This window comes from Alexandromys fortis, unplaced genomic scaffold (assembly GCF_014885135.2).
Source record: "Alexandromys fortis isolate MF-2015 unplaced genomic scaffold, M_Fortis_MF-2015_v1.1 scaffold_277, whole genome shotgun sequence".
Taxonomy (NCBI): Eukaryota; Metazoa; Chordata; class Mammalia; order Rodentia; family Cricetidae; genus Alexandromys; species Alexandromys fortis.
Genome location: NW_026068153.1, coordinates 528,946 through 552,136, shown reverse-complemented (window position 1 = coordinate 552,136; position 23,191 = coordinate 528,946). Strand labels below are relative to the sequence as shown.

At 43.3% G+C, this 23,191-nt stretch overlaps 1 protein-coding gene across 8 annotated transcripts in view; it reads left to right on the top strand.

Moving 5' to 3' along the window:
- Window positions 1-23,191, top strand: part of Kcnma1 (potassium calcium-activated channel subfamily M alpha 1) — a 717,904-nt gene that overhangs the window by 551,273 nt on the left and 143,440 nt on the right. For all 8 annotated transcript variants that reach the window (XM_050127309.1, XM_050127310.1, XM_050127305.1 and 5 more), the window contains exons 15-16: window positions 1,213-1,322; window positions 14,676-14,744. In XM_050127309.1, the coding sequence (XP_049983266.1) occupies window positions 1,213-1,322; window positions 14,676-14,744 (179 nt within the window). The remainder of the gene's footprint in view (window positions 1-1,212; window positions 1,323-14,675; window positions 14,745-23,191) is intronic.

Below are 23,191 nucleotides of genomic sequence, written 5' to 3'. Positions count from 1 at the left end.
TCTGAAAAATTAGTATTCTACCACTCAGAGATAATTGCTACTGTTCTGCTATAAACATTTGTAGACATTTTCATATGCCCCTATAATATAAAACCAGAGAGAACTTTCAACGATAAAAATCAAAGGATGGGGTAGATGACTCAGTGATTAAGAGTACTTGCTGCCCTCCCAGGGGACTTGAGTTCAGTTTCCAGTACCCACATTGGGTGGCTTACAACCATCCATAACTCCAGAAGATCTGATGCCTCCTTCTGGCCTCCATTGGTACCCACATTCACATGGCATTTACTCATGCACACACACACGCACACACACATACACACACACACGCACATACACACACACATGCACACGCACATACACACACACACAAGAATATAGAAATTTCATCAGGATTCCTCATTGCTTTTTAAAATTTCACGTTACCTGCTTTATTTGTAATTTTTCATGAATAAAATGTATATGTATGTGATTATGATATAGAAACATGTTTCAAGAGTGGCACAAACCCACAACTCCATGACTTTGTCTTGCCTGTTTAAATACTTTATTGTGGATGTTTGAAATGGAAGCCTGGCATAGAAGTCTATGGTTTCAGGAATTGTGAAAACACCTGCAAAATCGCTCTCCAGAAATTTGCGTCAGTTGATAACTTGTCCACCATGATTGTGGTTGGGTCCTAAATCCCCACAGCTTTAGAAGTCATGAGGGTGCAAAGCAAAGCAAGGGGCTAGAGGTGTATCTTAGCCAGAGTGTTTGCCAGAGTCATGAAGACCCAGGTTTAGATCCAGGACTCACCTAACAAGCTGCATATTTACAAAGGCCCGGTGACCCCAGCTCCGCAATGTCCAACATCCTCTTCTGGCGTACCTACCCACACACACATACATTCATACTCTCATACAGACACAGGAAGACTCACATGCACACAGTCACACGTAGTCTCTCTCTCTAACATACACGCACATGCAATGAAACTTTTTTTTTGAGAGCAAAGCAGTGCTTTGAAGGAAATCTACTGAATCAATTCCTTTGGGGTCATGAAAGCGTAATGGGGATTCTGTGGGTCTGCTCCCAGCTGCCGAGAAGATCATTCACCAAGAAGGTCATTGTGTCGCTAGTGCATTTATATGTTTAAGGCTGTCAGTCCAGGTCCCCTCTGTCAGTTTGTGGCTATATTTTAAACCCTCTTGCTGTGCATTTTTTCCTTAGATTGAGGAAGACACGTGGCAGAAATACTACCTGGAAGGAGTCTCCAATGAAATGTACACAGAGTATCTCTCCAGTGCCTTCGTGGGGCTGTCCTTCCCTACTGTTTGTGAGTAAGTGACTGTTGACCCGATGCTCTTTGCCTCTTAGGGGTGTTTATTGTGTCTGTAAGGAGAACAGCCTCAGCCTCTGCTTGCTCTGGTTGGGACACTTGACTATCCCTGAGGACTCCTCTGCTCTCAGTCCTGCATGTCTGCGGACAGGAAAGCAGGTCCTGACAAGGTCCTGCCTTCTAGTGCTATGCTGGCTCTTATTTATCCTCTAGGTCCAAAAATCTTGAGATTGAAGCCCTGATTTGTACAAACTCTGAGTTTGTGCAGCTCGCCTGTACATCTTCTGAACCCCACTATGAGATGGAAGTCTCGGAAAGGTGGCGTGAACTCAGGTGGCCCTTGGTTTACTTTGTTTTGTTTATTTAGTTTTCTATTTATTTATGGTGCTAAAGTTCGAACCCAGGACTTTACCTTCAGCACCTATCTGCTCTTAATACAGAGAACAATCAAATCTTGCCAGTTCCAGGACAAAGGAATTTTACTCCCTTCTAATTAAGTCCTTGATATATAGACATCCAAAGTGCTTTTGCTATTTACGGAGGAACTATGCTGCCAAGTGCACAGAAGGTCCTTGAAAAGGTCCTGCACACAGCTGCCATGCTCAAATAGCATGACTCGGAACTGGTTCCCAGAGCACCTGAAGTAGGTCATATCTTGTACCAGGAATTCCAGGTGTCCACCTTGAGGCACACCAGTACCCCCAGACTCACCACTTAGACTCTCTCGACTGAAATAATATCAAACAAGGGTCATGTTCCCCACATACTCTGAAAGCGGTGAACTTCTAAGCTTGACCTACTAGTATCTGAGTCCGTAGCAAAGGTCAATAAATGGTCTCACTGATGAAAACTGGGGAGAAACAGGCGAATCCAGGCTGAGGGAGAAAGAGCACTGACTAGCCAAGCCTATCACCTGGGATTCTGGAGCTGGAAATCTAACGGTGCTGAGTCAAAACTGAGAGCCCTTCATCGTAAAGGACCCAGGGTCTTTGGGACTCCTGTTCTGCTTTGTATGCAGGAGGGAGGGGTGGGGACTCCTGCCAGGGAGCACGGCAGGTGTTCTCTGCCAGTCTCCAGGCCCAAACCCCCAAGCACTCCAAAATGGTTTGGTTGTTTACAGAAATTTCTTGCCCTGTCCCTAAGCGATAGTTTAGATGCTAAATGAACTGGAAAAGTGAATAGGTAATTGATTCGGAAGGAGTTCTTTTCTGGAAACAGAAGCCCTGGTGTAACTCCCGTGAGCACCTTTCCCTGCGAGCAATGTCTCTTTCGAAGTTAACCATTCCAAGATGCTGGGAGGGTATCCTCCTCTGTAGCTCAGCCTGCTTTGGATGGGCAGTCTAGAGAAGTCAGAATATCCAGGGAACACACCAGGGCTCTTTAAGAGTGCCCTTGAAGCCCTCTGGGGTCAGTACAGGGGTGGTCTGGTCATCAAGGCAGAATTGTCAGCGGAGTGGGGCCCTGTCATGTTCCAGATGCCAGCTGGGAAGTTCCGAAGCTCTTCTACTGGGCCACTGATTTTTCCCGGTTTAGCTGGTGTTGCACCTGCCAGGTGCACTCCCAGGGAAGCTGTCTGGCTCTTGTAGCTTTTGACCTTTTTCTTCCTTTTCTGCTGGGGAAAAAAAAGTCAGTTTTTTTAAAGACTAAGGGTGAGGACTGTCCCCCTAAGAGGTTATAACTGGGGTAGCACTAGACTTGGTATTCTTTAATTTGCTCAAGGCTCGTTGCTGGTATTTCTGGACCATGTTATTTCACAAAACCAAACAAAGCAAAACCTGGATCTCCGGACTCTCTTTAAAATCAGAGTTGGCCACACCGGATCCATGTTTCTGGCCTCCACTTGCTTTAATGAAAGGGCGGTGTAAACTTTCTCTAAGTCAGCTTAGAGTGACACCAACAGCCCAGGTCAGCTCTACCGTCTTTCAGCCACAGAACTCCTTCAGCCTTTAGTGCCAGCTCAGGAGTCAGGCAAGTAGCAGCTGCGTCACCCAGTTACAGCCTCTAGGGGAGCAGTCCTCACCTGTCATCTTTAAAAGGACTGACTTTTTTTCCCCTGTGGCAGAGGAAGAGGAGGGTGGGAAAGCTAGGTGTGCCGAGGCAGCTTCTGAGGGTGCTCTCCTGTCAGGCACGGCACTAGTAAATATGAACTATTTCCCTTGATTGATTTTCGTCTTTAGAGCATGCTCTAATGAGGGAAAAGATCTCTTAGACGTACCTCGTTGTCAGTGAATTTAGTATTTGTTCAGTAAAGCTTTTGAATGAAAAAAAAAAAGCAACTTCTGATGTGAGTGAGAATGTGTTCAGCCTGGTGCTATTATTCCTTTAATGCAGCAATTCGGCAGAGGTGGAACCAATCAATAAAGAAAGGACATTTAATGAGATTTAGGAACAACCCAAAACATTGAAGCTCTCTTCAAGCATTTGATTATCTTGAGGCTTAATTATCTGTGTTTTCTACTTTAAATTAAAGAAAAGCCATAACTCAACGTTCCCAGCAGTTTAATGATAACACTCTTCAATTCAGGTTAATTAAAGCGCAGCTGTAATTAGAGTGTGGCGTTGTATATCACTAGGCTGCCGCGTGAGTATTTTCATTACTGTAAGAATTGGCTATTCAATTTCAAGATGGCATAAAGGACGCCCAAATAGATCTTAAGCTGGTTTGTGGAGACGGAAAAGAATCGGGGAATATTGTGGGTATAATAAAGCACAGGTAAATATGCATATCTTCAGAGCAGTCTCCATGGTTATGTACCTCACCAAAACAGCACTTCAGCAATGGTACTGCAAGGCATGGGAAGAAATGGTGCGCCCTTTCCCGGGCTGGCAGCAGCATGCCACCCAGCAGGGGGGACTGGTGTAACCCAGAGCTTCCTCAGAAGTGAGGCAGAGCAGGCCCATGAAGACAGAAGGTGGCAGATACCCAGGTGAACTGAAGGTCTTCTCTGAGGAAAACAGAAAGGCCGGTGCAGTGCGGGAGAGGCAGAGGGAGGCCTCCAAAGCCACTGCCGTCAGGAGATCCCAGCCATGGTGTCAGCTTTTTGCGTCTACCCTGTGTGTGACCAAAGCTGGGACATTGTTCCCAAGCCAGAATCTAATTGAGACAAAATGAGCAATTGTATGTAGCCATTGTCTGCATTCATCTGTATTTTCTCCCAGATACACAAAATAATGGAGTGATGTTTATAACGACAAGGCAAGGGGTGTCAGCATAATATAAACATCTCATTCTGTGTGCAAGAGACCCCTTACCTTGAAACTTTGAGAATCAGGGGACTTGGGTGCACCTTTCCAAAGAAACTTAGAAAACAAATGACAGCACCAGGGTTCCAAGGGTAGACCAAGGGGATCCAAGCTGATCTCATGCAACCGAGAACAGCCTGGAGTAGGTGACAGTTGAAGGCTGACTCATTCATGCTTTTGTGGGAAACTTATAAAATGAAGTCTGTGCTTCATCTCCAGTTGTTAAATCTGGAGTAAGGCTTAAAAAATATACATTATTTTTTTTAATGAGCAAGTGAAATCCGAGTACATAAAACTGCCCCATCCTTCCTGCACAGCACCCCATGCTCTGGGATGATAGCCTGTGTGTCCTGCTTTGAGCCCATCATTCAGGCAAATCAGAGACTCACAGATGGTCACATCTGTTAAGCTTATGTTAAGTTCTGAACCTTTGGAGCTAGAAAGGTGGCTCAGCAGCTAGGCTGAGAATGTTTGCTCCTCTTGCAGAAGACCAGAGTTCAGACCTCAGCATCCACTAGGGCAGCTCAGAACCATCTCTAAATCCAGCTCCAGGGAGTCTCATGCCTGCTTCTTTCTTGGTTGGTACCCACACCCATATGCCTACACACACACACACACACACACACACACACACACAAATTTTAAAAAAATCAGGATTTTTGCATTAACTTTGTTTTTAGCAGCAGCTTGGGTTGTGACACCAGCACCCATCTGCTTCCCTTTCTTCATGCTCCCCTCCTTCTTATTAAGTGCTTGTGAAGGCAGGGCTGGCCAATGTCAAGTGTACAGGAAGGCTAGGGTTGTGAAGTCACATTTGCCCTTATAGGATCTTATTCTTGAGCGGTTCACACAACATGACATTACAATGCACAGACTGAAGTCACAGGAAGTGAGGTCAGACCCGCAGGTCAGCCACTTTCTGCGTTAAGATTCTTCCTGTCTGTGTACTTTTCCTGTGATCTTATCAGATGTCTGGCCTTATACTTGGTGCAATTAATGAGAATCCTCATCTCTCAGTACATATTCCGGATCTATCCTATCTCTCAATTCTGCATCCTCTTCTGCCCCCAATCCCATCAAATGTAAGCAGGAAAAAAGGGAGGGAGGGAGGGCAGACACTGTAGCAGTTCCAGTTTCTTTTTACTTTATTGATTAGTAAATTCTTTAGTTATTAGTCTCAAGTCACTAGGACAAAAATGTAATGAATTAAGATATTTTTACCAATGTGTTTAGCTTGTTGCCTTATATTTTTTTCTTTTATCTTAATTGATTTTTATTGAGCTCTACATTTTTGTCTGCTACCCTTCCTTCCTCTCCCCTCCCATTCAACTCTCTCCCATGGTCCCCATACTCCCAATTTCCTTAAGAGATCTTGTCCTTTTCTACTTCCTGTGTGGATTAGATCAATATATGTCTCTCTTAGGGTCCTCATTGCTGTCTAGGTCCTCTGGGATTGTGAATTGTAGGCTGGATTTCTTTGCTTTGTGTCTAAAAACCACTTATGAATGAGTACATTTAATATTTGTCTTTCTAGGTCTAGTTACCTCACTTACTATGATGTTTTCTAGCTCCATCCTTTTGCCTGAAAATTTCAAGATGTCATTATTTTTTCAGCTGTGTAGTACTCCATTGTGTAAATGTACCACATTTTCTTTATCCATTCTTCGGTTGAGGGACATTTAGGTTAGTTTCCATGTTCTGGCTATGACCAACAATGCTGCTATGAATTAGCTGAGCACATGTTTTTGTGGTACAATTGAGCATCCTTTGAGTATATACTCAAAAGTGGTATTGTTGGGTCTTGAGGAAGGTTGTTTCATAATTTTCTGAGAAATCACCATACTGACATCCAAAGGGGCTGTACTAATTTGCACTCCACCAACAATGCAGAAGTGTTCCCTTTACCTCCTATCCTGTTCAGTATAAGTTGTCATCAGTGTTTTTGATCTTGTTGTTGCCTTAGATTTGATTAACTATGAAACATGGAAACTTAATAAAAAATTCTTTTGAATACTAAGTAAAGAATTTGTTTTTCCTTTAGTGCTGTCTTCAGAGTTTGAAACTGGAGTGAGGGAGCTAATGTCCATCCTAAGGAAGCTATAGTGCTCGTATGTGCTTGCAGAATGTGCAGCTGGAATGCAGGCGTTATGCTCTTGGAGAGTCTTCCTGTGGACTAAGGGAGGACTCCTGGAAAAGATGCTTTTTTATATGAGCAGATCCTCTAAGAAACTTGGGTTCCGGAAGAAGGTCAAGGTCAAGTCCCAGGAATCAGAAAACCTGGATCATGCAGTACCATAGGGAGCTTTCTCCAGACACATGCTCTGTTGAGGTTTCCTAACAAGAACCCTGAAGATTCAGGAAAGGGCACATCAGTTACAGTGTGATATGTGGTGCTTTGAGGGGCAATAGTGATATTAGTTTCATTATGAGAGCTAGCAAAGGTGAAGATGCCCAGGTAGGCGGGGTGGGAGAAGCAGGTGGGGTGGGCAGAGCCACCCAGAAGAAAGTAGATTCAGCAATCAGATTGGCAAGAACACAGAATTCCAGGTCCCGAGTCTCACAGCGAATCTATTAGTCAGTCATTCATCACTTGTAAAATATAAAAGCTTAATTGTACGAGGTTTTACAGCTCAGAGAGGAGGAGGACAAGAGGTGTATTTAAAATACAACGTGTCTCTCTGTCGCTCGACAGCTGATGGAGGTGCTGAGCATTTAGTACCCGGGTAACCTGAGGGCAGCAGCGGGCAGTGTGTAAGGGTCGTAAGGCCCAAGCCCAGCTGCAAAGCGTGGAGATACTGTGCTGGCTTTAGGCGACGGAGAAGACTCCAAGGAGGGAGACTCTAATTTTCTCATGTATCCACCTGCCTCCTTGTGCCTGGAATTCAGAAAACTGGACTCTTCCCGTGTCATCTTGCAAGGACAGATCTTTCAAAAGTCACACGAGGAAAGTTAAGATTGGCACAGCTCAGACATAGGACAGAGACGGGCCTCTTTCCCAGTTGAGTTCTCTGATTCCATTGATTGTGTAAAAAAGATCTTCCAATCTCAATGTGTGAAGGAGGCCAGACAAGCTCACTTGTTCCATGGTAGACTCCTGTAGCCTGATGCCAGAAAGGCACGTGCCTACAGAACTTATGTAAAAACTTAAGTTGCATCTTTAAAAAAAATATATATTTTCTGCTGGGCACTGGTGGCCCATGCTTTAATTCCAACACTCAGGACTCAGAGGCAGGTGGATCTCTGCGTTTGAAACCAGCCTGGTCTACAGAACGAGTTCCAGAACAGCTAAGGCCACACAGAGAAATCCTGTCTCGGGGAAAAAAAAAGTTCAGAGATGGTTCTATCTAGTCTCTTATGTTGGGAGTTTTGTAAATAGGGCTGAACATATATGAACATGTATGATGTGAGTGTAATAACTACTCCTGCTACAGAAACTGACAAGGTGGCAAGTAGTTCTTTCTGGACCAGCAGATAAACCACTAGCAATAAGTCCCACTAAAACCCTTAAGCAATGTTTTAGAGGCTTATGCAGATTCAGAATTCTGGACAGTGGGAAAGGCCAGTCATTGGGCAGGAGACTCAGTTAGAACTGGGGTGGCTGCTAGGGTCTCAACTGGCTGCTGAGTGTTGAGAGCAAACACACACTCTATGGTGTATGTCTCAGGGAAGAATGACAGTCAAACTTCCCCCAAAGGGCATTTGCTAGTACTAAAAATACTAACTGCCCACCTCAGAGAATTAAATTATTTTAACGTTTAAATGTCTTAGGGTCTTCTGGGGAGGAAAGACAGAGAGAGAGAGAGAGAGAGAGAGAGAGAGAGAGAGAGAGAGAGAGAGAGAGAGAGAGAGAGAGAGAGAGGCGCATGGATGTACATGTATTTGAGAATGGGTGTATTCTGAAAACTTCCCCATTGACCCTTATCAAAGCTACGAAAAAATGAGGTCTAGCATCATCCCCTCTTGTAGTGCTGAGGCGAGCAGGCCTGATTTTTGTCTCGCATGGCTCCCACACGGCTAGCTTAGCCTTGGAATAATTACACAGAAACTGTATTCATTTAAACACTGCCTGGCCCATTATTTCTAGCCTCATATTGGCTAACTCTTACATCTTGATTAACCCATTTCTAATAATCTGTGTAGCACCATGAGGTTGTGTCTTACCAGGAATATTCTTAACCTGCATCCATCTCGGAGAGGAGAGCTATGGCGACTGCCTGACTTGGCTTCTTTCTCCCAGAATTCTGGTCTGTCTACTCCACCCACCTAAGGGCTGGCCTATCAAAAGGCCAAGGCAGTTTCTTTATTAACCAATGAAAGTAACACATAGACGGGTGACCCTTCTACATCACCCTCTAACAGCCCAAATTCCTTCTATTTTCTTGGTGTTCAGTCATACAAGTCTTTAATATATACAATATATATATTATTTATATATAAAATATAATATTTACATATAATATATGTTTTATATATTAGACATTCTCATATCCAGAAGCTATTTTTTTCCAATTAAAGTTGGATGTGGTTTTTCCCCCTCTAGCCCCTTGATCCTAAAACCCCTGTTTCCCAGTCCACAGTATTTGAATTGCTTCTAGTGTTATTATGGCAGTTATCCTGAAGTCCTGGGGCCTCTGGGCAGCTGGAGGGGGCTGGTACTTTTGGGAAAAGCTGGCTTTAGAAGGCTTGATGGATTTCGACAGCTTAGAAACTGTTTTTCTGTTGTCTGCCACTTTCCTGGTGGCAGAGTCCTTTGCTCTAAGCCCCAGCTTTGCATCCACTTTGTAAGCACACTGGAAGGTGCAAACTCTATGACAGGCTTCCATGCTTAATTCACACCAGCAAGTAATCCTTCCAGTCAAGGGGACTGATTTAATGGCAGGGACAATTTATTTCTCTCTGGGTAGTTAGAGACAGCTGGACTCTAATTCTTAAGAGCCTTTGTTCAGGAACATCTGGGTTGAAAATGCTATAGTTAACAGATGATGTCGGCAATAAAAGTAAGGGGGCTTTGTATAATGGCATTGTCAAATTTGGTAGACCTCTACTTAATAATTATAAGGAAAGCAATCTAACTTGTTATTACAACAGTTTTATTGCAGATTGCTGGTTTAAGACCTTTTTGTGACAAGTGGCATTCCCCTCTCCCCTTAGAAGGGGAAAAAAAGATCATTTCTATTTCCTTGTAATTGTTGCAACTAGTGACAACTTCCCACATTGGACATATTGGGAAATTTCATTTTAGAAACCAAGAATTAGACTCTTGCTAAGTAATGGCTGGATTTGTCTTGTTTACTATACTGTGAAGGCTTTCTGGCTTTTTTCTCTTTTGTTCTTCACTAACCTTGATTGTGCTTCCTGATTCTATACCTGTTCTGTATACATAGTAATCCAACAAGCTGAGCAAAGCCAGAGGAATGAAGATTGTGCCTAGATAAGGCTGAGCCAGGAAGAAATGGGCACTGTGGCACAGTGGAGAAGGGGCAACCCTTGGAGGAGTCCCTTTTAACTAAATAAAGGATGGCTCCAGTGTGACTAGATTTGATTTGCAAAGGAATACTGAGAAGCCAGATCCTTTGAAGGAATACTATGTTGTTCAAACAGTATGGGTCAAGTTTGTGTTGGACTTCATTGGGCTTTCTCTGCACCACACATTAAATGGAGACTGCCTTTTACTTTTTTTTTTTTAATGCAAAAGCTATTTGAATGCAAAGTCCATTCTACTTTACCAAACGAAAATAATTCGAGTTAGTATTCAACCAAAGGACATCAGTTTTGGATCATCTGCAAACACATTCTTAGGCATGTACCCTCCTGTAACACAGGATCTAGAAGAACCCAAGAAGAAATGACTCTCTGTATCTTCAAATAAGATTTGCATCTTGGCCTAATGGTTGGAAGGCAAATGTTAGATTCCCAGAGCTTATCATGATTATTATCTATTATTGTTTCCATTTGTGTCTTCCCCAGTCTGTTGGCATCTAATCTAACAAGCAAGACAAAAAGCATCTTATTTCAGGATTCTGCACTCACTTCCCACGCTCTGTTAGTTCTCTATTTTGTTTTCCTCTTCATTGTTCTAGCCTCTCCTGTGAATCTCCTGTCTCTTCATCCGGTTTGCTTCATGCAGCCTTCATCAAAAGCTTGTTCTTTACACTCCTGGAATGTCAGGGAGGCAAACATGTGCCGTATCTAGTAGAGACGTTTAGAACATAGAGGGAGGTGAACATAAAATTACCTTATTAGCTCCCTTTTTTGCTTATGTAGGCTTGACTTCAACCACCACCTTTGGACCTCTGATCCCACTCCACACCTCTCATATTGTTAGACCAGAGGATGTTACTGCTCTCTGTAGCAGGATCTAGCAAAAAATGTGTGATTTGAACACTCAGAGAACCATACTTCTCTTTGTGGATTAATTGATGGTTTGTCAGTGTGGTTTGCAAATATTGAAAAGATACTTGTTTGAGCAATATTTAAAACATAGATGAGTATAAGGAGGCAGGCAGATGGGAGGGGGGAAGCTGAGCAGTAGCAAGAAGTGGGCACTGGGGACATTGGAGAAGGTGTACCTCTTGAGGAGTTCCTTTTAGCTATATGAAAGATGGCTCCAGTGTGACCACATTTGATTTACCAAGGAAAACTGAAAATCCAGATCTTTTTTAAAATATGAAATTGCATGTTGGTGTCTGTTTCCAGTTTCTTAAGGAATACTGTGTGGTCAGACAGTATTGGCCAACTTGCATGCTCAGCTCCCCTGGGTTTTCTCTGCTCATAGAGGAGCGACAACACCATATATATTACATGGCGACTACATCTCTACTTATTTCTTTAATGCAGAAGCCATTTGACATTGAGCTTATAGATTTTCCCTCCTTGGAATTCAGTTAATCTTCTATTTAAGAAGGGGATGAGGTGCTGGAGAGATGGCAGGTCTTCTAGAAGAACTGGGTTCAATCCCCAGCACCCATATGACAGCTCATAACCATCTGTCAGGCAGTGCACAAGATCGTCTGGGTCAGACTGACCTTCTTGCCTGAGGAAAGTCCTTGATTCTTAAACCCAGCAGGGTAAATGGCACTGTGGCAACTAAGAGTGAACACATTCACCCTACTGCATTTGATCCTAGTCAAAATGAGGCAATGAAATGTACACTTACTAGGAGCCACTTTTCCCTTCCCACCAGTAGGGTTAAATCTATACGAGCAGTTAAGAGCTTCGATCCCGCAAACTATGAGAGCCCTAAATAAAAATGGCAGTTCTCCACAGGACAGCAACAAATTAATTCTGAGTGATCCCTGTTGAGATCAGACATTTTTTGGCTACTATTTACATTCAATGGTGTGTGCTTGATCCAGTAATTTGCTTCAACAACTAACGCATAGGTTATATAATAGTTTAACAACAACAACAACAACAACAAAACGATTTAAACTCCAGGAAGAACAGCAGCACAAGGAATTAATTGCATCCTGTGGACCATAAACTAAGACAATTTTCCTTGCTGGGGTTGGTGATTCTTTTATTGGTGCTTCAGAATTGTTCTACACAACCACCTCAAAGTCCAGGTCATTAGACTCCTGGCAGGAAGCAGAAAGCCTTCAAATCAATTGTAGGGAGAGCCCAGATACCCTCGTATGGAAGTGCTCTTCTGAAATCTAACTATCTGTGGATCGTAATACCAAGGAGCCCCATGTCCCATGCAAGAAAAAGCAGTTGGTGTTATTCCCTAAAGAGAATGGGAGGCTCTCACTGTGCACCAGCACTTTCCTTGTGAGCCACACATCTTTATGCCTAATCTATCTTATTACGTCAGTTCCTCACTTGAAAACAACCACAGGGGCTGAGGAGCTGGCAAAGTCCACCCTGTGCAAGCGTGAGGACCAACCCCCAGGATCCATGGAGAAAGGCAGGTGTGGGCATATGCATTTGTAATCCGAGTGCTGGGGAGTACGAGGGAGGGAGATCCCTGAAGCAGACTAGCCAGACAGCATGGAAGAATTGGTGATCTCCCATAAGAGACCTGTCTCAAAAAACAAGGTCTGAGCAGCAGTACTCAGGGTTGAGCCCTGGCTTCCACAATGTGCACGCACACCCCTCACCTGCATGTATCCACACACAAAGTCACATCAACTCCATATCTCTCATTCACTTAGAATAAGCAGCATGTGCTTTGTTGGGGCAAGCAGAGTCCTCATGACCTTTCACCCCACCTTGCTCTCTGACCCACCCATGGCTTGTCTTGATTTGCTCTTTCAGTGCCGGCTGTGCAGCTCTGTGTCTGGTTCTCAAACATTTAGACCTTTTTTATGACTCAGGACTTTTGTTCTTGTCGTTTCTTTCCCCCAGAGATCTCTTTCTCCTTGCCCTCTCCTTCCTCCCCAGTGTTCTCTGCATCTTCAGGGTGGTCCTCTTGGACTATTAAAAATTCACACACCTATTTTCCCCCAAGTTACTATTTATCCTCACAAGTGGTTTTATTTCTACATAGGATTTGTCAAGATCTAGAAATTTATTATTGATTCCCTTGTATATTGGCTTAAAATTGTACTTTCCCTGAAAGCACACTTCACTGGAGGGGAAGATGTCTCTCCCTCTAGGTCAGTTAGAAGCCTAATGCTTAACCACTGGATGGGTTGTGTGGACATTCTGGGTCTTAACTTTACCAACAGTCAAATAGAAGGATGGTATCTCCCGTGGAGGAAGGTGATAAGAAATAAGTAGAGCCACCTAGGCCTTAGCTAGGACCTCATCCCTCATCCCCCATCCCCTTTACAATCCTGAAACTAAATAACCAGGGTTCATTTTTCATCATCACTTGAGCAATGTTCCATTATTTAATATCTCCTAGAATATATGATTTAATGCTTATTGTAGAAACATGTGATACATAATATATGTGGTTCATTTTTTTCTTTGTGTGAGCTCTTATCTCTTTAAACAGTCAATGACCATCTTCATCTAAACTTTACTACATTATTTTCAGGTTTATATCTTACTCTTTGTGACTCCTTAAAACACCTTAAAACAATTCTCAGAATTCATTTTGGATTTGGCAGCCTTACACTCCACTATACCGTTCTTCATTTAACCTTTGCCTTTGAGTTTTCTACTCCACATGACTAGCACTACCTGAATCTCTTTGTGCACAAGCATGCTGTGACACCTCTTTTTATGTTCTTGGAGCTGAGACACAGTGAGTAGGATTCATCTGTTTATGGAGGCCCTCTGTGTTAGTGGCTCCGTTTGCTGTGCACTGTGGGGGGAATTCCAAACACTTTGAAGACTTGTCTGTGGCCAAGGAGAGAATGGGAAGCAGCCACAGCCAGCGTAAACTTAGCTAGGCGCTAAATGACGTGGATACAGGCAAGGTGCTGGCGAGGTTTGACAAATAAAATCTATAAAGAGAGCAATAGCTAGAATATTGCTTGGAGCTGGTGATTAGACTGGCTGTGGCCTGGGAAAGTGGTTTGGAAGAGAAGAGAAGATCCTGGGGTGCAGAGGGTGCACAAGAGTGAAGGTGGGGAGGCAGGAACAAGCCAACAGAGAGCAGTCTGGTCTGCCGCCCAGAGTCCTGCGCAGAGGAGGTGAGGCAGCCTGGATAAAACCAGGAGTGAGAAAGCTGTAGTCATGCGCTGGGCACTTAGATGGAGGCTAAGTATTATTACCGTGATTCCAAGCACATGGGGGGCTGCTCTGAACAACAATATGAGCCATTTGTACAAAAGGCTGAAATGGAATCCAAATAACAGGTCGCACTGCTCCAAGTCTCTTCCTCCTGCTGCAGTTAACGTTTTACTACCCGGCTGAGTAACTAATGAATCTGGCCGCTGTAAATCCCCAGGCACAAATCTCTGCTTGGGGTCTGTGTCTAGACATCCAGACCAGAGCCCAATTTGCACTTTGAACATCCAGTCCCTTATCACTTGTGGGAAATCAGCTTTAATGGGGAAGATGTGGAGGTGTCATTTTACTGACCCTGCCTTTGGCACCTGGGGGTAGACAGGGCTCCCTGGATAATGACTGCATTAGGGGACTGGAAGTTCCAGAAGGGGTTTGTTATGAGACTCCGCTGTTCACAGTCATTGACTGGGAAGCCTCTGTCTCATTGCAGGCTGTGCTTTGTGAAGCTGAAACTCCTGATGATAGCCATTGAGTACAAGTCTGCCAACCGGGAGAGCCGGTAAGTTGACCTTCATGTTTGAAGTGTTTATCCCGGGAGGGGTCCCGTCCACTTCCTCTTTCTCGCTTTATGAATTATTTACTTGGAACCCAGTGCAGCACCTCCAGAATCCTGCAAAACATTTCAAGACACTGCAGCTTCTATTTCAGACCAGGCTGTCACCCCATACTCCACTGGACACCCAGACATTTCTCTGGAAGACAGGAGAGGGTAGCTCCACCCACTATGCTATAGATACCCTTTACACAAGAAAGCAGGAATGGAAGGACTCTCTCTTGAAGTTCTTTTTACTGCTGTAAGCAAAAAGCAGGTGGCCTCAGGCCTTCTTTCCAGCAGCCTGCAGTAGAGTGGTAATGGGAGGGGCCAGCTCTCTCAGTAGCCGATCTGTAAGCAGCCTATTGTGGACCATATGTGTTTCTCCCACTGCAGCCATAGCCAGGTGGCAGAATATCAGCTTCATGTAAATTAGCCAGAAGAGAAGAGCTCTGAGGCAGGAGCTCTCATCATTTATTTATTTTTTACTTAATGATGTGCAAATCAGACCAGTGAGGGACAAGGTCTGGTTGAAATAGATAACACCCCAGTCGATAACATGACCTTACTGCTGGTTGGTGGCAGCAATGTCTGAGCAGGAATCTGGTAGTGGTGGTGGGAGGTCCTAGGTGCCTCGTTGATAACACAGATAATCTTGGATCCTCAATTCTTACTCATAGTTTGGGGAGAAAGATAGCTGGTTAAAAGATAGCCTGACTTTTGTTCTCTGAAACGATGTATCCAGATGCTGTACCTGCTCTAGCAAGGCTTTTGCTCCTACATGTTCACAGGGTCAGAAGGGCAGCCCACCCACCTCAATACATGTCTTCATAACCAAACAGAATGCAGGACAACACTTAAAAAGTTCTTCTAGCTTCATTCAAGGAGTTTGGTCAGTCTTGATAAATGACCACACACACACACACAAACACACATGCCTATTTCCAAATATGTGTCTGTGACGTAAACAAAAGGAACACTGGATCACAGGCAAGTGAATCCTCTGTTGTCCCTCCCCTTAACTGTCATGTCAGATTGTCCACAGCCAATCTGATCAAATGCTGAGTTACTTTGAAAATCCAAATCAACCAGACAATGGAAGAGAAAATGGTGGATTTGGTGTCCTTTTGTAGAATGCTGTGGTATCAATTTCAAAACTATGCATGGAAGGATACATTTTTCTTTTCCTTGTTGGCAAAGGAAAGACTATTAAAAGTATTATTTGAGCCCAAGAGAGCCATGGCCATTTGTCTGTCAAGAGTTAAAGTGGGATTTGCTAGAGTTACCATTAGCCCACCTTTATACTATAGCCTTACCTGGATCCACATGTGTGGAGGAAGGACTGTGGGTCCTTGGATTTTTTTGGGGGGGTGGGGTAGGTTGTGAATGGCAATCTTTGTGGATCAGAGGACCTTTCTCTATTGCTTTTGTGCATCTCTCTCCAAACAAACATAAAGGAAAGGAAGGAAGGGAGGGAGGAAGGGAGGGAGGGAGGGAGGGAGGGAGGGAGGGAGGGAGGGAGGGAGGGAGGAAAAGGATCTCTGCGTAGGTGGTATTGATGAGTATTTTCTGGAATGATCTCACAGCGGCACTGAGCCATGAGCATCAGCCATTCAGCTCCCACTTACCACCCTTTGGTCCCAGGAAAGAGAGGTGCCACTAGAGGCCAGGCACTATTCTAAGGAAACAGATTTCAGGTCCCAGGAAAACACAGCCTTCTCTTTGACAGGGCCTCTCATTGATTCATAAACCTGAGCTGTTTCCAACAAAGCTGTGTTTAGAGATATAGGTTGTGGATTTTGTTTTCCCTCCTAGTGCCCCCAGAAAAGGCAAAAAAAGAACTTGTCTGGCTTTGTATTGGCTTTTTGTGTGCAGTTGCCAGCATTAATCCTCAGTGTGGCTTGGTCTCAGTGTGGAAGCACGTGAGTGCTGTGGAAAAGGTGTGCTGGAGGGAACGTGGCTCGTCCCCCACAAAACACAAGATGTACTCAACAAAGCGTCTAAGTCCAAAGCGCACTTTTGTTTTTATATCCTTGTGAGAGAACTAGTCCTCGTCCTCTCACGTTTTGTAATGGACAAGGTATGGAAATCTAGAGAAGCTGCTTCTCTTCCCACTTCCTACCTCTGACCAATGTTTGAGGTTCTTCTCTGTTGTTGGCTCCACCCATGATCCTGTTTCCATGCTTTGCTGATAAACCTTGTTTTCACACGCATCCTTCAAATGATTTGAAACAAAGGTTTTATTCCTTCCTTCCTCCTGGTGTCAGTCAATTTATTATCAAATTGTTTGATTTGAAATTCTTTTCTTGTCGTTTTGCAGAAGCCGAAAGCGGTATGCATTCTTCGTTAACTTTCCTTCCAACCTCCACCCTCTGTCTCCACTCCTAACCACAGGACTAACCATTTGCCAAGAACTCAAGAAGAGAGATTATATATATGGATATATAATCTCATTCCCTTGTCTAGTATATATATATAGTATATCTATACATATATATATATTTTATACATATGTATCACCCGTCTCCCACTAGAATACATAAAAGTAGCCTGCTGCTGTCCTTGTTTGATTTGTTGATTCTTTTGGTTGATGCACTAACTTCTTTGCAGGAAAACTAAAATAAATAGGTAAAAAGGTAAACAGAAAGGCATAGATTGTCTTCAATCTTAGCACTAATGATGAAAACAAATAATATTCAACTTGAAAAGGAGACTGTTTCTCTCCAGCCCTCTGTGTCTGTTTCTGTACTGTCCTGATGTTGTCCTAGTATCCATCAGATGCGGGCACCATTTTGTCTTCATCCCACATCCACATTCCCAGTGACCTTCTCGCCCCTCTGTTGAGTTTCCACTTTGTCAATCAGTTTCTGTCCTTTATCCACAAAACAGAGACCAAGCCCTAGCACCTCACCCTTTCCTCATTCTTGTTTGGGTTGATTTCATTTTGACTATCTAATTTCTTGAGCAGTTCTCTGTAGAGACTTAAAATGCCAGCACTGAACTGCCTAGCTGTGTATTTGTGTTCTACAGTAAGCACTGTTTGTTGGGACAAACTCATGGTTTCTTTTGCCCCTTGTGTATTTGGCACATTTCTTAGTAGGAAGTATCTCAGCTTTTACCATGTCACTTCATCCTGTTTTGCCGCTGTTTTGTGTTGCATGAAGCATGACTAAATTATTATCAATGGCGTTTTTTTTATTATTTGGGTTTGGGGTGATTGTTTTGTTGTTGTTACATTTTTCAGCATAGTTTTTTTACAAGGCATTCTCTAAGACAGTACTGTTGAAAAGAGACTGCGACAATGCCGACCTCTTCATGTTCTTCTCCGTGGTTGTAGTCACTGTCATGTGTTTGTGTTTATACTTGTGTGTTTGTGTTGTCTGGGATTCTTTCCAACGTCAGATCTTCTGTGATTTTTTTTTAGTAGATGTGAATAAATAGAGGTGGCTTCCTGTCAGTTTGGTATTATTGATATGATCCAACTGCGAGAAGTTATTGCAACACTATGCATCTTCAGAGGTCCACAGTGGTTGCACCTCTGCTGTTGGCTTCTGGCCTGGGGCCCTTTTACTTTGTGGTGAAGGCATGTTGTGATATGGGCATGACTTGTCTTAACGTGTACCAGAGAGTATGGCTTGCTCCCAGAACCACATGTCCAGTGCTATCTTTCCTAGATCAGCTCTCTAGCCTCTCCCATGTAGCTAGTCTTCTTTTACTCTACAAATATATGGAAATTTTACTTTTAAGATTATTGATGTAGACTTGGGCTAAATCATATATTGCCAATATTGTTGTGGACCACAGTGATGGTCATTTGAGTCTGACCAGCTGGGAGCAACCTTGATTATGGTGTCTCTGTATGTAAGTAAACTAGGCCTATGCATATTGAAGCATGGAATACACACCTGTGTCTTCTACACATATTCTAATGTAAATGCATGTGTCTAGTTGTGTGGGACTCCAGCAGCACTTATTGAAAAGCCCAGAAGAAATGGAAAGTTCCAGAGAAGTGATGAGGTTTGAGATTTGGGTTTTTTCTAAGCTATGTCATAACACAACACAAACTGCAGTGCAGTTGAACTTCCTGAGAGGGGACAGAAATTGGTTTGAATCAAGTTCCTGCTGACAGTAATTGTCCATGAACTTGAGTGATAAGAGAGACCTCTTCCCAGTGGTGTGAGTCAGCAGGGCATAGCATGAACTGAGCTCCTCAGTGGTTCTGACTTTCTTACTCTGTTTAATGAAGTCCCATTAGCTTGCTAGACACAACTGTGATCATAATGTTTCCAAGTATAAACTATACCTTCACAGAAGTGGTGATATTTTCTCAATTGCTTGGGGAATGGTACACGATGCCTCAAGGGGGTGGATGGGGACAAAACTACACACACACACACACACACACACACACACACACATGCATGCACGCAGTCTGTTTGTCCATAGTGGATGAAAGTCTTCTTTAAGGTATCTGTTTCAGTTGAGTTACTAGTCATTGGCCATTCCCCCTAACAAAGGTAAGGATTAGGAGGACTGAAGGAAGGATTACTAAATAATTCTGCAGCTGTTGCTCCTTAAGTATTGGAGAGAAGAAAAAGAATATTTCTCCCCACCTAGTCCTGATTTTTTTTTTCAATCTGCCGCAAGTTCAAGCATAAGATAGTCAATGTAATGTCTGCCCTAGAGCCCTGATAAAAACATGTCCCATTGGATAGAGCCCATTCTGTGTGGATATGTTCTGCAATCAGAAACATGCATTTCAGTTCTAAGTGAGTTGTGCTTTCAGTATTGAAACCAATTGCTCCAGCTGCCTAAGTGACATATTTGCATATTTGTATATTTATACTTAATGCCTCTGGGAACTTAGCTTGGTGGCCAATCTACAAGAAGACTTGTGGTCACGCATTTGATCAGGCTGACTGATGAGAATCGCAATAGTTGTTACTTTCATTTATTGGAGAGAAAAAGAGAAACTTGGAGAACTGAGGCCAGTTTCCATTCATTCTACAGATCTAGAAAATGCCTGTAGCATGTAGGACTCCCAAAGTTCTACTAAGAAAAACTCAGAAGTATGGGGCTGGAGAGATGGCTCAGAGGTTAAGAGCATTGCCTGCTCTTCCAAAGGTCCTGAGTTCAATTCCCAGCAACCACATGGTGGCTCACAACCATCTGTAATGGGGTCTGGTGCTGTCTTCTGGCCTGCAGGCATACACACAGACAGAATATTGTATACATAATAAATAAAAAAATATTTTAAAAAAAAAGAAAAACTCAGAAGTAAACGGGGATCCTGTTTCCCAGTCTTCCAACCAGCAGTGATCTCTTACAGAAAGTGTATGCTTTGCTCTTGTGAAGGGTAAGCAGACGAAGAATAAGCTTTGCTGCAGACCTAGGAAAAGCAATGAGCGAGAATTCATGGAGATGGGACCACACAAGCCTTGTGCTGCCAGCTCTCACTAGGCATTTTCAGTGGAAGTCAGCAAGGTCATGGGGGAAAAGGGGGGATAATTTATATCTTCCTTGAAATGAGGAAATGTCTCTGCCAAGACGTCCTTGTTGGAATTCTGCTAATGGATGCGCAGGAAGAAAGGCCTCTCCCGATAGGAGACTCCTCTTGGAGATTTCCTTGATTCTCCGCATGACACATCTTGAGTTTTATCTCTGATAAGCTTATGACTTAAACAAAATTGGAGCCAGAAAATTGATTAAAAGTGGTGCTTGTGGAGGAAGGTGTTTGGCAGCCATAAGAACAAAACAAACTTGACATTGAATAGTCTCCTAAAAAGATTTGCCAAAAAACAAACAAAAAAGTTAACATTCCTAGTAAGTCAATAGCAAATTTTAAGTCTAAAAGGCATTTTGTAAGGAGAGGAAAAAGTTATTCCTGCCTAGAATTCATATCTTTTTGCATTTCTCAGATGAAGAAGACTAGCATTTATTTAAATGTTTCTAGATTTGGAATGCAGGTAACAGTTATGCAATCTGAAATACTAAAATCAGGAATGTATTTCTCCAAAGAGGCTGTAAAATTCACAAGTCACCTAGGAAACTTCCTATGTTGTGGGTCCCAGGAATCAGAGGCCTGTTCTTCACTACCCTTAGAGCTCAGTCTAGCCTGTGCCACACGGAGCACCTGGCTGATGGACTTCCTATTTTTTTTTTCCTGCATGGGCTCATTCTTTTGACTCCCTCAAATGAACCGACCCAAGCCTGTCTTAACCTAGCCTCTATAGCTGCCTCATACTTCATATGCATACAAGTTTAATCTTTGCACCCTGTCCATAGGGCACATGAGGGTATTTGGGGATCCCAAGAGCTCTGGGGACAGGAGATGCTGTCTATCTCTTGCATATCACCATACAACTCAAGGAATGGAGTGACTTTGATTTGTAGCACAAGGTAAATCTGTAGTAACCCATTTCTAGATGTTGCCCAGAGACCACACCTTCCCAAGGGTTCTGTTAGCATTGAATACAAAATTGAGAGTAGGCCAATGGAGGTGTGAGGGCTTCTTTATTCTGACGTTTTTAGTCACCTTGCTTATATTTATAGAAACCAAAGATGAAGGACATAGACTATAGCCTTTATTCTCTTAGGAACATTGTCAGTCAGGTATTATTCTTTGCATTTTATAGTTTAGGAGGGTAAGAGCTAGCTTCCTTCAAAGCCAGGATCCAGTGGTTATGATGCATGCACCTAAGTGCTTCACTAACACTGATGGCTAGGGAAGCTGAGGCTGGTGCAACAGGTTGATCTCCACCAGCACTGACTTGATTAAAAGATGCTTGAAGACTGCAGCAAGCCACTTCGACATGCATTCTCTAGACTGCAATCCCTGATGTCACCGCAGGCCAATTCTTGTTCAGTCAGTGCAGATAAAGACCAGAGGAAACTGAAAAACCTCTGTGGCTAGGAACCCTGAGATCACCACATTTCATAGTGACTCAGTGGACTGGATCACCATGTGTTGTAATAGGAGCGGCAGGCTGCGTCCCCAGCACCCCGGCCGCCGGCTAGCTTATGCCCTGAAATAACAACACGGAAACTGTATTCTTTTAAACACTGCTTGGCCCATTAGTTCCAGCCTCTTCTCAGCTAACTCTCGTACCTGGACTAGCCCATTTTTAATAATGTGTGTAGCCCACGAGGTGGCTTACCAGAGAAGATCTTAACCTGTGTCTGTCTGGAGTGGGAGAATCATGGTGACTCCCTGACTCAGCTTCTTTCTCCCAGCATTCTGTTTTGCCTACTCCACCCACCTAAGAGATGGCCTATCAAAATGGGCCAAGACAGTTTCTTTATTAGCCAATGACCTTCCTCCATCAACCATGGGACAGATAATGTGGCACGAAGCATGAGAATAGGAAGCACAGCTTTTTGGACATAAATGTCTGACCAAGACAACATGTGTCAAATTTTACCTTCCATGTTCTGTTGTTCGAGTCGTGATAGAACCCCACCCAGCCAGCCAGCTCAGGATCCCTTCCACTCCTATGTGGATTCTTAGCAAAATAGAGGCTTCCCAAACTTTGGGGAACATACTTTTAAGACTCCAGAAGTGTGTGGGAATTTTTTAATAGAAGTACTCATGCATTATTCTATCATGTATAGTTTTTAATTCTGTCACTTCATCACAGAGGATATTTTTGATAAGAAGCACAGTTTTCCAGTCCACCGAGCCACGAGACCTCTGATGGAATGTAATATACTTGGACATTTTTACAGGGATGACCTGGTAACAGTAACCATAATCAAAGGCATCAAGCTCTTTAGACATTATCTTCTTTGACAAATGGTTATTGTTAGTCTTAATGCACCTCTCATAGGGAAAAGCAGTTGAATTCTTGGTAGGTTTAGGAACTTACCCCAAATTACCACTTCAATGCTGGAATATGAACCCAATTTATGATTGCAGAGGCAGTCACATAGGAACTGCCTTTCAGGAAAACAAGGCAAAGATTGTACAAAATCTAGAACCCTGTGATCCTAAAATGCCTTACTTAGGTGATTTTGAAAAGGAAATCAATATAAACTATATAATCTCACGTGCACCTTAATGAGCACAAACTAATTTTTACATTCATTTAACTGCAAAAATTTGTATAATCTCTGACACCTCTGCCTCATGACTGTGCTAAATGAGAAGGCTTGTGATATGGGTGTGGGAATTGGCAGAGGAGTCATGATAAGGTCTCTTTGTAAAACCTCTGCCTTTTGCAGTGTGTCCTTAGTGCAGACCACAGGCCCATTAGGATGGACTGATGAGTTCTGATGTGGAAGGAACCTCATTGCTGCTGGTGGTTCTGGGGAAGAGCGGTCGCCTCTTTATTCTCTCTTATTTAGTGTTAACAGCAGCCATGGCAATGGCGCAAGCCCCGCTTCCCGCTGTCAGGTCTTGTAGGCAATGGTAGGTG